At 61.9% G+C, this 13886-nt stretch overlaps 1 protein-coding gene across 1 annotated transcript; it reads left to right on the forward strand.

Moving 5' to 3' along the window:
* The first annotated feature begins 7352 nt into the window (after window positions 1-7352).
* GRIFIN (galectin-related inter-fiber protein) lies at window positions 7353-11073 on the forward strand. Its single transcript, XM_012638909.1, has 6 exons — window positions 7353-7419; window positions 7527-7629; window positions 7714-7849; window positions 10244-10323; window positions 10421-10580; window positions 10903-11073. Exons 1-6 carry the CDS (start codon window positions 7353-7355, stop codon window positions 11071-11073), a joined length of 717 nt encoding a protein of 238 aa, XP_012494363.1.
* Window positions 11074-13886: the final 2813 nt, after the last annotated feature.

A 13886-nucleotide genomic window follows, 5' to 3' on the forward strand; every position in this document is an offset into this window, starting at 1 on the left:
GCCCTTCCCCAGGTCTCTGTCTCCCAAGGGTGGGCTGGGCGGTGGAGCGCAGTGGGCTGTGGGCTGGAGCCTGAGGCTGGGAGGGGCTGGGGCCTGGGAGGAGCAGTCCTGGCCCTCGCTCATGTTTTTGACTACCAGGCTTCCTCCCCCGTGCCCCTCCGGGAGGGCCGTAATTAACGTCTTCCTGTTCAGATCGGGAGTCTGCTTCCAAAAACATTTTTGGAAGGATTATTTTGCAAAGGAAATGTTTTTGAAAGACTCTCGTGTCCCGTCCCAGCCCAGGGAAGTGGGAGCAGCAGTTGGAGCGGGGACAGCAGTGGGTGGGGGTGGTCTCTGGTGGCCCTGGTGGCCGAGCGGGCACGCTGAGCTCAGGGTTCTGGGGAAAGGCATGGGGAGGGGCGAAAGGGGCAGCAAGAGTCCCCCCGCCATGTACTCATGGGCCCTCTGAGGGCCTCTCCTTGCAGGACCCAGTGGCCCCTCTCAGGCCTTGTGCCCAGACCTCTAGCGCCATTTTCCTTGGGCGGCCAGTCCCCCACTCTGCCTGGTCCTGGCCTGGCCCACAGCCCCACCTTCCTCCCACCTCTCCGCTGACCTGCCTGTCCCCTGGAAGTGTCCCTGGGCTCTGTCCTGGGCCCAGCGTCCTGCCCACACTGACGGTCCTCCAGCCCCAGGGGCAGGCGTCCTACAGCACCATGGGGCCCGGGGTCCAGCCTGCCTCCCTCCTCTGTTCAGCTGCTCCCTTGGACACCTCCTGCTCACTTTCTCTCCTTCTCGCACTTGGTGCTTGCTCAGGCTTCCCCGTCTTGTCCTGTAGAAGACCCGCCCTCCACTATCTGAGCCACACACACACACACGCTTTCTCTTTGCTTTTATTTCATTTTAAATTTTTTTTTTTTTTTTTGAGACAGTCTCGCTCTGTTGCCCTGGTTAGAGCACAGTGGCATCATCATAGCTCACTGCAGCCTCCAATTCTTGGGCTCAAATGATCCTCCTGCCTCAGCCTCCCGAGTAGCTGGGACCACAGGCACATGCCACCATGCCCGGCTAATTTTTTCTGTTTTTAGTAGAGAAGGTGTCTCGCTCTTGCCCAGGCTGGTCTCGAACTCCTGAGGTCAAGCAATCCTCCTGCCTCGGCCTCCCAGAGTGCTGGGATTACAGGCATGAGCCACTACGCCTGGCCTCTCTGCTTTTATTTTCCATCCTGAGAAACAGAATTTTCACCCATCACAAAACAAACAGAACCCTGATGTCTGGGGAGGAACCGAAGTGGGTCACTTGGCAGACACTCGCGGCTTTTAAAAGGAAGCGCCTCTCTTCCCTGGGAGGCGTGAGCGGGGGACATATGTGTCCGCAGACTCCAGACCAGGCTCCTGATCTGCACGTGGCCCTCTGGCTGCCCACCTCCTGCCTGCCCAGCCTGTGGCCTCAGGCCGGCCCCACCCTGCTCTGGGCCTCGGTCTGTCTGAGCTTTCGGTGGAGAATGTCCTCATTGTCCACTGCAGCCACCCGGCTCTCTGTGCACAGCGGACGTTTGATACATGTTTGTCGAATGAATGAATGAATGAATGGATCATGTGGAACTAGATAGAGGGTTTTGTAGCAAAGACCCTTTCACGTCAAAAGACCACCACTCAGTTCCCACTTCCCGGATTCCCAGGCCCCCCTGGACTGGGCCCCATAAGCAGGAGAGCCAGGCTCCCCTGACAGTTCTCCACCTCAGTTCCCACCTGACACCAACTTTGTAATTGCCAGACGACCGTGGCGCTCTCCTGCCCTCTGGCCACCTCAAGCTGGGGGCATTCCACAAGCTCCGCCCAGTGCTGGCCACACTGCTCAGGGGACATTTCCCAACCCCCTGGGGACCCAGAGAAGGGTGGAACATTCTATCGGAGCCTGCTAGCCAGCTGGGTGAGTAGTGGCCAAGTGTGACATGCACAGGGGGACAGCTGGGACACGTCCTCGCCTACCACTCATGTCCTCCGACAAGTTCCCCAGCCTCTCTGAGCCTCCGTTTCCCCTCTGGGAAAACAGGGGGGCTAGAAGATGGGTCCATGTGGAGCCCAACCTGGTCAGATTGGGTTCCTGGGGTTCTGGTCACTGTGGGGGCCCCATCCCTGCCACCGGCCACCCCAGCTCGGGCACCCCCAACGCTGGAGGGCTGCCTCGGGGTCTGGGGGCTGGTCTGGGTGGGTCCCCACAAGCTGCCCCCCAGCCAGGGCCATGCACTCACTTGTTGCCTCTCTCCCTCCCCTTCTCTCTCTGCCTCAGCCCCTTCCTGGCCTGTGTCTGCGGTGCCTGACCTGCCTCCACCTGTCGTTTGCTTTTCTCTAGCCATCCCTTCGCCATGTGCCCCCATTTCCAGCCCCTCTTCCTTGGGGCCCAGTGGTGTCTCAGCTCTGGCGTTTGCTCCTCTGCCTACCACAGCTGTCCTGGAACTGGCGTGAAGTTATTTTGGGAGCTGGCGGCTCCCCTGGGCCTTTCACAACAGCCTTGGTGGGAGCGCTGGAAGCTGGAGTGGTCAGGCGCATCCCCTTGGGGCTGCAGGAGCATGGTGTGGGGACGCAGCGCTGACTTCCCTGTCGGAGCTGGGGCAGGGCTGGGGACTTCCTGGCTGTGCGGGGCCTGCCCTGTGGGGATTCTAGGGTGGGGGCACCCTCAGACCAGCTCGTTCCCCCAGCCCAGCATGCATGTCTGTGCCTGGGGTGGGGGGACACTCCAGGCTGTCTCCCTCATGGCCTCCGACCCACCCCTGACCCCCCTTGCCCCGTGCACCCCTGGGCTCGTGATCCTTTGCAGCTCAAGTGCTGGGCATTTCTCTGGGTCACCCCTCTAGAGCCCCCCTTCCTGCTCCGGCTGAAATAGCCCCCTCCCCTCCATCCTGCACTGCCCGATGGAAATATAACACAAGCCACAGATGCAATTCTACATTTTGTAGTGGCCTCATTAAAAAAAATTTTAAGCAGGTATAATTAATTTTAATAATGTATTTTAAGTAATCCAATGTATCAGAATTATGATCCTTTTAACATGTAATCAATATAAAAATTATTAATGAGATGTTTCACATTTTTTGGGGGGTACTAAGTCTTCAAAATCCAGTGTGTTTTCTATACTTACATCTACCTGAATTTGGACATTCCAGGTGCTTAATGGCGACGCTGCTGTTTTGCTTTCTTCCTAGCATGCGACATTCCCTAGAATATTCTATGTATCTGCTGAGCTGTTTATCCTCTGTCTCTCACACCAAATTCCCACTCTGCGAGCACAGAGGCTGTCGGTCCTCATGACTGCTACATCCCGCGCCCGCAACCGCCACGAGGTAGGCGCTCCGTAAACGCTTGTGGACCGAGGATTGAAGGCCGCGTGGGTCTGGCTCCCCTCTCCTTGCCTCCCCCCAAAAGTGGCCACAGCCCCCAGGTCGCAGAGCAGCACGCTGAGGTTCAGCCTGGAGCAGTCTGTAGAGGGAGCTGGAACCCATGCTCGGCTGGCCTGTGTCCCCTCCGGCCCTCCCTGGCTCTGAGCCTGGTGCTGGGGGAGGGGGCCCCCGGGGTCCTCAAGGCTCCAGCACCCCCATCTCAGGCCAGCTTCAGGATCCCCCAGACACGTTCTCATCTAATTGTATTCCCAGCTCTTCCTTCCTCAAATCCGGGCTGCTGCTGTGTCTGTTTACAAACCTGGTGCAGCCTGTGTCCCTGGAGCCTGTGCCCATCTGGAGGAATCATCACGGTCCCCCTCCAGACCAGATGTCAGCTGGGTTGCTCTGCCCTGCCCCACCCAGCCCCGCCCAGCTGCCCCGCCAGGGCTATTGTGCCGGGCTGAGAGCCCCAGTGCCCAGATAGCCTTTCTGATTGGCCTGTCTGGGATAGTTGAGCTTCCTCAAAGATGGCTGCCCTCTTGGGTTCATTCACTGTTGCTACTGGGTCAAGGTCCAAGGCGTCTACACAGCCCAGCCAGGTCCCAACCCCCATGAGTACTGGACCCCACCCCACCATTCCACTCCCTTCTCTTCCCACCGAGGACCATTAGGGAGCCCTAGCCCCCCCACCCCAAGCATCATCACAATTAACAACAGCATTTGGTTAGTTCCAATTCAATGGTGAGTACACGTGGTGTTCGTTTTTCCATTCTTGAGATACTTCACTTAGGAGAATGGTCTCTAGTTCCATCCAGATTGTTGCAAAAGGTATTAATTCATTTTTTTTATGGCTGAATGGTATTCCTTGGTATACATATACCACATTTTATTAATGCACTCATGTATTGATGGGCATTGGGCTGATTCCATATCTTTGCAATTGTGAATTGTGCTGCTATAAACATTCAGGTGCAGGTGCTTTTTTGATGAAAAGTCTTCTTTTCCTTTGGGTAGATACCCAATAGTGGGGTTGCTGGGTCGAATGGCAGGTTTATCATTAACACTTTCAGCTCTTTGAGGCATCTCTGTACTGCTTTCCATACGGTTGTCCCTCAGGAACATCCTTCCGACCATGCCCCCTACTGACACCGAGAGGCTCAAGCAATAACGCAACAGGGGGACGAGCACATGGCCCAGAGTGCCCTCAGCTTCTCCCCCAGTAAAATGGGAACGAAACCTTCACCCAGCAGGATGCGCATGGGTGTGAACTCAAGTTGAGGACCCCAAAGCCAGGGGCTGTTGCTAACAAACGGGGAACCAAGGCAGAGCTGTGGGACCCACAGTCCAGAGGAGGCCCTGTCCTGCCCCTGCCCCGGCCCCACCCATACAGTGGCAGTTAAGAACGCCAGCTCAGCCTGCCTGCCCGCCAGTGCCAGGGAGAGGGGGTGGTGTCAGACTGGCAGCCCCTGCTTGGTGTTGGCTCCAGGCAAATCTTATCAGCCCACAAAATGCCCCCGAGTGAGCAGATTCTCTGGGCGATAAGAGCCTCAGGGGTGGGAAGCACAGCTGTGGACAATGGCCAGGCACTGGGTGGGCAGCTTGTCCAGGAATAATGCCAGGCCACTGAGGGTTAATCAAGAAGGGGGCAGTGCCTGGCAGGAAAGGCCAGGGGGGCTGGAGCCCAGCCAGGCAGCAGAGCTGGGGTTGGGGACATGTCTTCCCCATCTCCATCCTAGCCCTTCCTAGCCTACGTCTGGACCCTTCCTTGCCCAGGGCCTTTGCACACGCTGTTCCCTTTGCCAGGAACACTCTTCCCCCCTTCGTGTGGCCAGGCCCTCTCTCTTCTGGGTTTAGCTCAGATGTTACCTCCTCCAGGAAGTCCTCCCTGACTGCTCATTTCAGGGCCAGGTCCCCTCAACAAGGTACATGATTGTCACTCTTCATATTTTCCCTTCAGAACTTTTTTATCATAATGGTAATTAAATAGTGGGGTACACGGTTTTGCCAGTTAGCATCTGCCCCTCTTCCCCAGACACCGGAAGCTCTGTGAGGGGCACACACTCTGTCTGTCTTGTTCCCTACAACACAGGACTTGTCACCTAGTGGGCGCTCAACAAGTATTTGCTGAATAAGTGAATGGGCAGCTGCTTGCTTCCCACAGAGGACCCGATGGCGAAGGCCTGGCATGGTGCGGAGCGCCCAGTAGGGCTCCGATGGGAAGCGACAGGTATTAGGACCAGGACGAGCTGGGGTTCCCCGGATTCTTTCCCGCATCACCTTTCCCTGCACCTGGGGGTCTCCATCTGCCCTGAATCAGGGAGGCAGGGTCATTGCACCATCTGAGCACCTGCTGTGTGCCCGAAGCGGCTCGGTGCTGGCAGGGAGGAACAGAGGGCCCGCAGGTGTCAGGTGCAGACCTACTCCTCTCCTACAGAGCTCTGAGGGTCCCGGGCAGCTCCTGGCACACAGTAGGACCTCACACAATGGCTTGGATTGAAAGCACCCTCTGTCTCAAGTGAGGGAGATTCAGAGGCGGGAGCAACCCAGGAAGGTCCTTGAGAGATGAACTTGGAGGGACGGGGACTCGGGACAGGTGAGTGCCGACGGGACAGGCGGTGGCCGGGGACGGCTGTTGAAGATTGAGAAGGGCCCGGTGAGGGGGCACCAGGGGTGAGGGACCTGTCCTCTCTGCAGAGCTGGGGTCAGCCTGGGATCAGTTCTCCCCAGCCACGGTCAGTTCCAGCCTTTAATAGGACTTGTGGCCAAGTTCCTACCAGGGGCCTCACAGCGGGAGCGGCGGCGAGAGCACTGGGCCCACCCTGCAGCTGCTCTTGCTGGCTCCCGGGTGGGCCTCGGTTTCCCCATCTGTGAAGTGGGCTTTCCAACTGTCCTGGCTCTCTCCACGATTGCCTCGCTTCTCCCACCTGACCTGGGGTGCATGCCTACGTGCCAGGGCCACCCAGTGCCCAGCCAGGGGCAGAGTTGGCCCGTGGCCGTCTGTGCTGGCATCAGCGCCTGCCCCTGCCTGGCGGGGGCTGTCTGGAGCCTCCTCGCCGAGTGGGGGCTGAGAATTTCTGCACTGACCTCACTGTCCAGCCAAGCAGTTCCAGATGTGGGCAGGGGGTGGGGAGGGGGTCCTGGGGAGGGATCTGAGGCTGGGAAGGCAGCTCGGCCCGGCCCGAGACCCCTGAGAGCCAGGCACAGCACCTGGAGCCACCCACTGTCGGGCCAGGCCGCGTGCTCAGTGCAGGGTGGGCAGGGCAGGAGTGCAGGGAGGGCCAGTGGGGCGGGGCAGGGAGTCCAGAGGCCGTACCCTCATTGTGGGGCCATGGGGTGGTCTCTTCTCTGGGAGCCTCAGTTTCCTCATCACTCAAATGGGTACAACGATGCCTAACTCCAGGGATCCCATGGAAGCTCCCAGAAAGATGAGGCAATCCTTGCCAAATTGTCCCTGGGAGATTTGTGCCAGGCACCTCTGGAGACACACAGCCCCGCCTCCCATCCCTGGGCCTAACCACCCTGCTCTTGCACCTGTTGCTCCCTTTCCCTGAAGCACCCTTCCCCCAACCCCTTCTAACTCCTACTCATTCCTCAAGACCCACTTTAGGTGCCTCCTCCTCCAGGAAGCCAATCCTGATCTCCCCCACCCTTCCCAGGCTGGTGAGAGGCTCTGTTACCAGGAGACAGTCCAGCGTGGTGTTTAGGGGCAAGGACACTGAGGGACCACTGAATTCAGATCCTGGCATTGTTACTCTCTCCCTGCGTGACCTTGGGCAAGTGGCTTAATCTCTCTGTTTTTACATTCTTCTCTAATAGGAGGATCACATAATGCCGTAAATGTGACAATGCAGGTACAGAGCTTAGCGGTCGCCCGGCACAGAGAAAGCACTCGATAGATGGTGCTGCTCTTCTGTGGTGAGCAGGAAGTGTCCACTGGCGTCCCTGAGTGCCAGCCCTGTGCTGGCACCGCCTGGCGATGGAGGCTGCAGGGCCGAGCATGGGCCCCGTCCTGGCGCGGATCCTCCCGGAGCAGGGCGGAGATGCTGCTGCCTCCCGGAGCCTGTGTAAGTCAACAGCCGGGGGCGAAACCGCACATCCGGGAGGGTGTGCAGTGGGACAGGAGGAGGGGGCGGCACCCGGACAGCAAATCTGTTTGCTCCTGGGCCCTAAGCCACGGCCCCGGCAGCCAGCACCCAGCCAGCCGCGCAGAGTACTGCCCACCACGCCACCCTGACCCCCGAGGCTACAATAGAGGTGGGCCGGGGTCGGATCGGGTACCATGGCTTAGGGGCTGATAGCCTGTGCCTGCAGGGCTGGGCCCGCCACAGGGGGTCCTTGGACTCCCTCTCTGTCCCCAGCCAGCCCGGTTCTGGCTTCCAAGCCCTTGGCTGCCCGGTGCTGAGAGCTTTGGCAGCTCCTGGCTCCTACCGACGTGGGAGAGGTGCTGAGGCCATAGTCAGACAGGGTGAGATCACAGGTCCGCACTCGTGCCAGGTACACGTGGAACCGTGGGGTGGAGGCCCAGGTGAGGCCCTCAGCCTGCTTTGTCCTTTCGGGGCTGGGGGGCACCCAGCTTCCCGAGAGCTGTGGACACCCAGGCTGGCGTGAACAAGGCTGGCCCATAGCCCCGCTGGCCTCGAGAGCCCCTGAGGTGGGGGGCTGGGGCTCAGAGCGGTGAAGCAGGGTCTCAGGACTTCCCGCCCAGGCAGCAGCACCTGGGCCTCCTGTCCAGCGAGTTGTGAGGGCCGAGCCCCCCCATAGCCCCCTGACGTGCAGCTGGGGCTCTAGGCAGCTGCTTCCAAGACCCGAGGCCTCTCCACCAGCACCCCTGCTGGCCCCAAAAGGAGAAGACAGGGACAGAGATGGAGTGGACAATGACCAGGTCCCTGTTTCCAGGGTGTGGCTTCCCCAGGCTGCCCTCCCTTGCACAGGGGACAGGTGTAGAGCACAGAGGTTGGCATTGCTGAGCCGGACTGCTGAGCCCAGGGGACAGCTAGGGAGCCCGAGGCCCAGAGGCCAGGAGCCTGTTCCGGTCCTCTGACTCCATACTCTACCCAGCCCTGGGCCCCGGGCACCAGCCAGCTCTGTACCCAGAGTCCAGGCTCCATGTTCTCACCCAGCAGCTGAAGCCAAGACCGCCCTGTCCCAGGCCCACAGGACAGGGGACAGGCCAGGGAGGAGGGAAGCGGCTCTGGGCTTCGCCTTCCTGCCAGGCCACAGCAGCCAGGGGCTTCCCTCTGTGTCCCTGGGGGAGGCAGCTATGGGGCTCTGCCGCCTGTGGGCCCAGGATGGCCAGACAGGATGGGGACTCAGTCGTGGCAGGGGCAGGCCACGCAGGCCCAGGGCTGCCCCCTGCAGGGCTGCAGCCATCCCTACCAAGTGTTGGGCAGGAGAGAGGAGGACAGAGCGGGCTCTGCACCACCCTGCACTGCTCAGTGGGTAGGCACCAGCCAGGGACCCCTCCGAGTCCCCTTCCAGCCTCAGCCGCCTCACCCTCCCACCCAAACCAGGACACGCCCGGCAGCAGCACCCGCAGAGAGGCCGGGCAGACACAGGGCCAGCCCCGCCACGGCCCGAGTGCATACTGGGCAGGAGGAAACCCAGGGATGGGGGCCCAGGAGACACCTGGGGATCCGGAGAAGTGCCATCTTCTTGAGGCACACAGGCAGGGCACAGCAAGGCCCCCCAGCCACCTGGGGGCACACGCTTGCACTGACACCCACCCCTTGCACACTCATACTCAGGAGCACACTGCCCACGCTCCCGCACACTCACCTGCACAGGCAGCCCCGGGGCTCTGCCCCAGCCGGGGTCAGCTCAGGCCGGCTTTCCTCCTCGGGGGTCTCCACGGCTGTCCCCTTCCCTCCACGCTGTCCCGGGGCCCAGCTGGTCCCTCCCCTTGCTCAGCCTGAGGGGCTGAGGCTCCGGCCAGGAGGGGCGTGGGTGGGGTGGGAAAGGCCTGCCCCCACCATCTCCCGTCTGCCAGAGCACTGGAATGCGCTGACCAGCTCCGGCCTAATCCCCTCCGTGCCCGCAGGCCGCTGAGCCAGCTGGGGCGGGCTCAGGGCGGGGTGGGAAGCTGGTGGGCCAGGGGCACAGGCTTGCAGGTGGTCTGTCCTGCAGCACTAGGTGGTCAAATGGACCCCAGGAGCCAGGGCAAGGGTCCAAGGGCACACCCCTCGTCCACCCTCACTCGGCCAGACAGGGGGGTTTGGGTCCCTGGAGTTGGCTCATGACCCCAGAGGAAGAGCCTGGGCTAGGGTCCCCATCTCGCTGTGCCCCCCTGCAAGGCTGGGGAGCTGCTTTCCCAGAGGCCTGGGGACCCTCAGAAGGGGGGGCCAGGAAGCTGGCGAGGGGGAATAGGCAGGCAACCCCACCCCGTCCTCGTGCTAGAGTGGACAGCCAGCTGGCAGGGAGAGCCCCGAGGGCCAGGGGGAGGGGAGGGCACAGTGACCTTGTCAAGCCACCCGGGGTGGGGCTCCTGCACACCCCGCCCCCAGCCCACCCTGCCTATATCCCCAGCTCCCCCGCCTCGGCCGTGACCGGGAGCAGATGGCCCTGCAGGTGGGTGAGACCGGGGCCCAGGGGTGCAGCCGTGCACCCTGGACTTGGGGACAAGGGAGCAGGATGGGGTGTCCCTGAGCCACCCATGCCCTTGAGTGCTCGTTCCACCCTCTCATCTGAGAGGGCAGAGGGGGGGCATGCAGGATTGTCCCCACTCCCCCAGCCCCCGTGACGAAGGAAACATGCAGAGGAACACGGTCCCCACGGGGTGGGGGACAGCTGGCTGGGGCGGGGGTTCTCCCGGACAAGTGGGGTATGCAAGGGAGAGAGGAGGCTCCAGCCCCGTGGGGCCTCTCTGTCCCCCACCCCGTCTTTTGCATTCAGTTCGAAGCCTTCTGTGCGGGGGGCCTGGCCCCTGGCTGGAGCCTGCTGGTCCAGGGACAGTCCGACTCCGGGGAGGACAAGTAAGGGACACCACCCCCCGGTGTGCCCCTCTTGACCTGGGTGTGGGGGGGCTGGCCCAGCCCTACAGGGTTGTCATGATCTGTGTGACGCCCCCAGATTCGAGATCGACTTCCTGTCTGAGGCGGGGGACATCGCCTTCCACATCAAGCCGCGCTTCTCCAGCGCCACCATGGTGGGCAACGCCTGCCAGGGCGGCCGCTGGGGCGAGGAGGAGGTGTCCAGCATCTTCCCGCTGGCCCTGGGGGAGCCTTTTGAGGTGATGGGGGGCCTGGGCAGGGCTGTGGGGGCAGGAGGCTGGGGCTCATCGTGGATGGCCCGCGGGCCTGGGCCTCCCCTCCTCAATGCTCCACGCGTGTGGGGGCGCCAGCCACCCCGGCTACCAGCCACCCCTCTCGGGAAAAAGGAGGGGCCCTGGGCTCCCACACTGGGGGGCAGCCTGTGCGGGGGCTGAGTGTCAAGGGACCCTCGGGCCAGTATGGCTTCTGTGCTTCCTGGGGCCGCCAGCTCAGCCGTGGTAGACGCGGGACCAGACCACGGCTCTGTGGCTGGCGCCAAGGTCACTGGCTCCTCCTGCCCAGATGGAGGTGAGCTCGGACGCGGAGCACTTCCACGTCTACGCGCAGGAGCACAAGGTGCTGCAGTTCCCGCACCGCCAGAGGCCGCTGGCCGCCATCACCAGGGTGCGGGTGCTGAGTGATCGCAACCTGGCCCAGGTGGAGCTGGCCAAGAGGGGCCTGAGCTGGGGGTAATGCTCCTGCCCCTGCCCCGGGCCCCACCCAGCCCTGCCCCTCACTGTCTGCCCCAGCAGGGACCCTCTCCAGCCGGGAAAGGGGCTGTGAGCTTGCCGTCCACCCCACTCCTCTCCCCCCATCCCTGCCTGTCCCCCCAATCTGTGCACGGTGGCGAGAGCTAAGGCGTGTGCCTTGATGCTTGCAGGGATGGGGGCTACTGAGCAGTCCGTGTGCCCCAGGAGAGACCCTCAGCCCATCTCACATCCGGGGCGCCTGGAGCCCCACTCTGGGCAAGCTGGGGAGGAGGTCTGTGGATCTCTGTGCGCCCCCAGCTCCACCTTCAATAAAATCTGAGCAGGCTGCAGGCGCTTGGCTGCTAGGGGCTGGGGGTTGCTGAGGTGCTGGGGAGGGGCCGGGATGGACCTGGGGGAGGGGTGTCAGGTGTCGGGAGGGCTCTTGGCCACCGGCCAGAAGGGCAGGGGCTACAGTCCTACAGTCCGGCTCAACTGTGGGAGGAGGGCTCAGCCCTGAGGGGGGGGGTACCCTGCCCAGCCCCCGATGCTGTGGAGGCCCTAGAGCTTCCTCCCCCCACTTCCTGTTGGGGCCTTTCCTGTTTCTCTTCATCCACCTGGGACCAGACGAGCTCCTGTCCAGGCACCTCCTGTGTGCGGGGCAGAGCCGGGGCCATGTGTAGGGAGGGAGGGAGCACCTGGAACACCGCAGGAAGAGCCACGTGACCACCCATCCCCCTCCCCTCCGTCTCTCAGCCTCAGTTTTCACATCTGTTCAATGCGGGTAGTGGCCCCACCTTGTGTCTGGGAAGGGCCCCGCAGCTGGGAGGCGTGGTGACTGCAGGGGCTCACGCAATGGGATTTCCTGGTAGCTTCGTAACTGTGTGTCCATTTTAATGTGACGCGCCAACACTGGTGGTCATCTATTCATCTCTACCCAGCTATATCTACCTACCTACCGACCTACCAATCCCTCTGTCCCCATTAAGCTGGTGACGTCACAGCTCAGGACGAGACTGAGTATTCGACCTTGACAAGTGAGTTATTTGGAGAAAAGGATTAGGTCCGAGATGGCACAGCCGGGAGAGCAGACAGGTTAGGGCCCCGGGCTTTGGAGCAGCTGGCTGGTTTGAGCCCCAGCTCTGCCACTCTCTCTCTCTGTGTGGCCCTGGGCAAGTCCCCAAGCTTCTAGGGGCCTCTGTGAGATGGGGACAGGGAGCGGCCTCTGCTCAGAGGGTATCGTGCGGCTCAAATGAGTTACCTTGGGCACAGGGTGCAGAGCCACAGCTGGCACTGGCTGTGACATCACCACTGCACAATTCCCACACGTCATCCACTAAGGTTTCATAGATGGGGAAACTGAGGCTGGTGGGGACTGGGTGGGGGCAGGAAGTCAGCAGCAGGGTGAGGCCCAGAGAGGGAGGGCCCAGCGACCCCACTGCCCTGCAGAGCTAGGGAGGTATCTGAGGGGTGGCAAGGGCGCCCCCTCCCCCAGGTGAGACAATGCGGCCCCAGACCCCAGCTGTGGAGCTTCCTTCCTGTCTCCGCTCACTTCCCCACAGCGCTGCAGCCCAGCTGGCCAGGAGCCCCTTCCTGCTGCCCCTGCGGGAGGCCTGGCCTTTGTGTCAACCGGGAGGGGCTGGGGGCCCGGACAGACACGGACAGACCAGACTGCGGCCATCGAGGGACGGGGGCAGTGGGAGGGGTGAACCTGCACGGAGGGGCCTGCATCTGCGTCAGGCCTGCTGTTCCTGCTCCTGGGGCTCTGGGCCCGCTGGTGGGGTGTCCCTGGTTGGCGGGCCAGGGCCTTGCCTCGGGAGCTGAGTCGGCTGCTCACCCTCTCTAGGCCTCAGTTTCCCTGAAGGTGAAGCACTCCCCTCCCAATGAAGCTCCGCCTCCCCGATAGCAATGCCAGGGAAGAGTGTGGGGAAGTGTGAGACGCACTGTCTCCCGGGAACTCCAAGAACGAGCAAGGCACAGAGTGCAGCGCTCATTTCATAGCTGTAGAAGCAGGCTCAGAGAGGTTATGTGACTTGCCCAGGGTTGCTCAGCAAGTGAAAGATGGAGCCGGCCAAAATCCAGGTCTGTCCCTCAACCCCCATCTCTGCTGTCCACCAGTTGCCAGCTGCTATCAGGCAGATGGGATTGCAGGGGCCCCAGACCCCTGAGGCATCCTTGGTCCTCAGTCTCCCCATCCATAAAATGGGGTGCAGGGAGCTGTGGTCTCAAAGCATCCTGCTGCAGGGGCTACATGCCCTTGCTATCACACCCTCCATGGCTCCCACTGCCCTCAGCATTGCGTGGCTCCCACCTGACCTGGCCCTGGCCCGATGCTGCAGCCCCACCTTCCACCTCAGCTGGGAAGCCCCCCAACCCCGACCTCCAGCTGGGCTCTTGAAGCCTCTGGTTCCTTCCAGGCTCTGCTCCCACATCACATGGCCTCATCTGGGGGGGGTCTGAGACCAGGTCTTACCCCAGCCCCCAGGCCAGGCTGGCCCAGAACACATCCCACTTGAATCCTTTCAGTGACAGGGAGCTCACTACCTTCCCAGAGCAGCCCCTCCACCTGCTGGCCGGAAGCAAATTCTGGTGTTGACTTAGGTCTCCTCTCCCTCCTTGCACTCTCTGTCCCTCTCACCGTGACAGGGGCCTCGTGGAAGGAACCCACACCCTCCTTGACACCTATCAGAGACCCAAAGGCACCAGCCGGGTGCTGTGCCCCTGCTAAAGGTGCCACAAGAGGTCGACCAGGGCAGACCCTGCTCTGGCAGCATGAGCTGCGTCTCCCGGAGGACTTGTCCTCCCCTCGGTTCTCTGTCC

This window comes from Propithecus coquereli, unplaced genomic scaffold (genome assembly GCF_000956105.1).
Source record: "Propithecus coquereli isolate 6110/MARCELLA unplaced genomic scaffold, Pcoq_1.0 Scaffold137, whole genome shotgun sequence".
NCBI classification, from domain to species: Eukaryota; Metazoa; Chordata; class Mammalia; order Primates; family Indriidae; genus Propithecus; species Propithecus coquereli.

Coding starts and splice junctions, on each gene's coding strand:
- GRIFIN (XM_012638909.1), top strand. CDS start 7,353: ATGGGCCCCGTCCTGGCGCGGATCCTCCCGGAGCAGGGCGGAGATGCT. Junction 7,420..7,526: donor TGCTGCCTCCCGGAGCCTGT/GTAAGTCAACAG, acceptor CTGGGCCCTAAG/CCACGGCCCCGGCAGCCAGC. Junction 7,630..7,713: donor GTGGGCCGGGGTCGGATCGG/GTACCATGGCTT, acceptor CTCTGTCCCCAG/CCAGCCCGGTTCTGGCTTCC.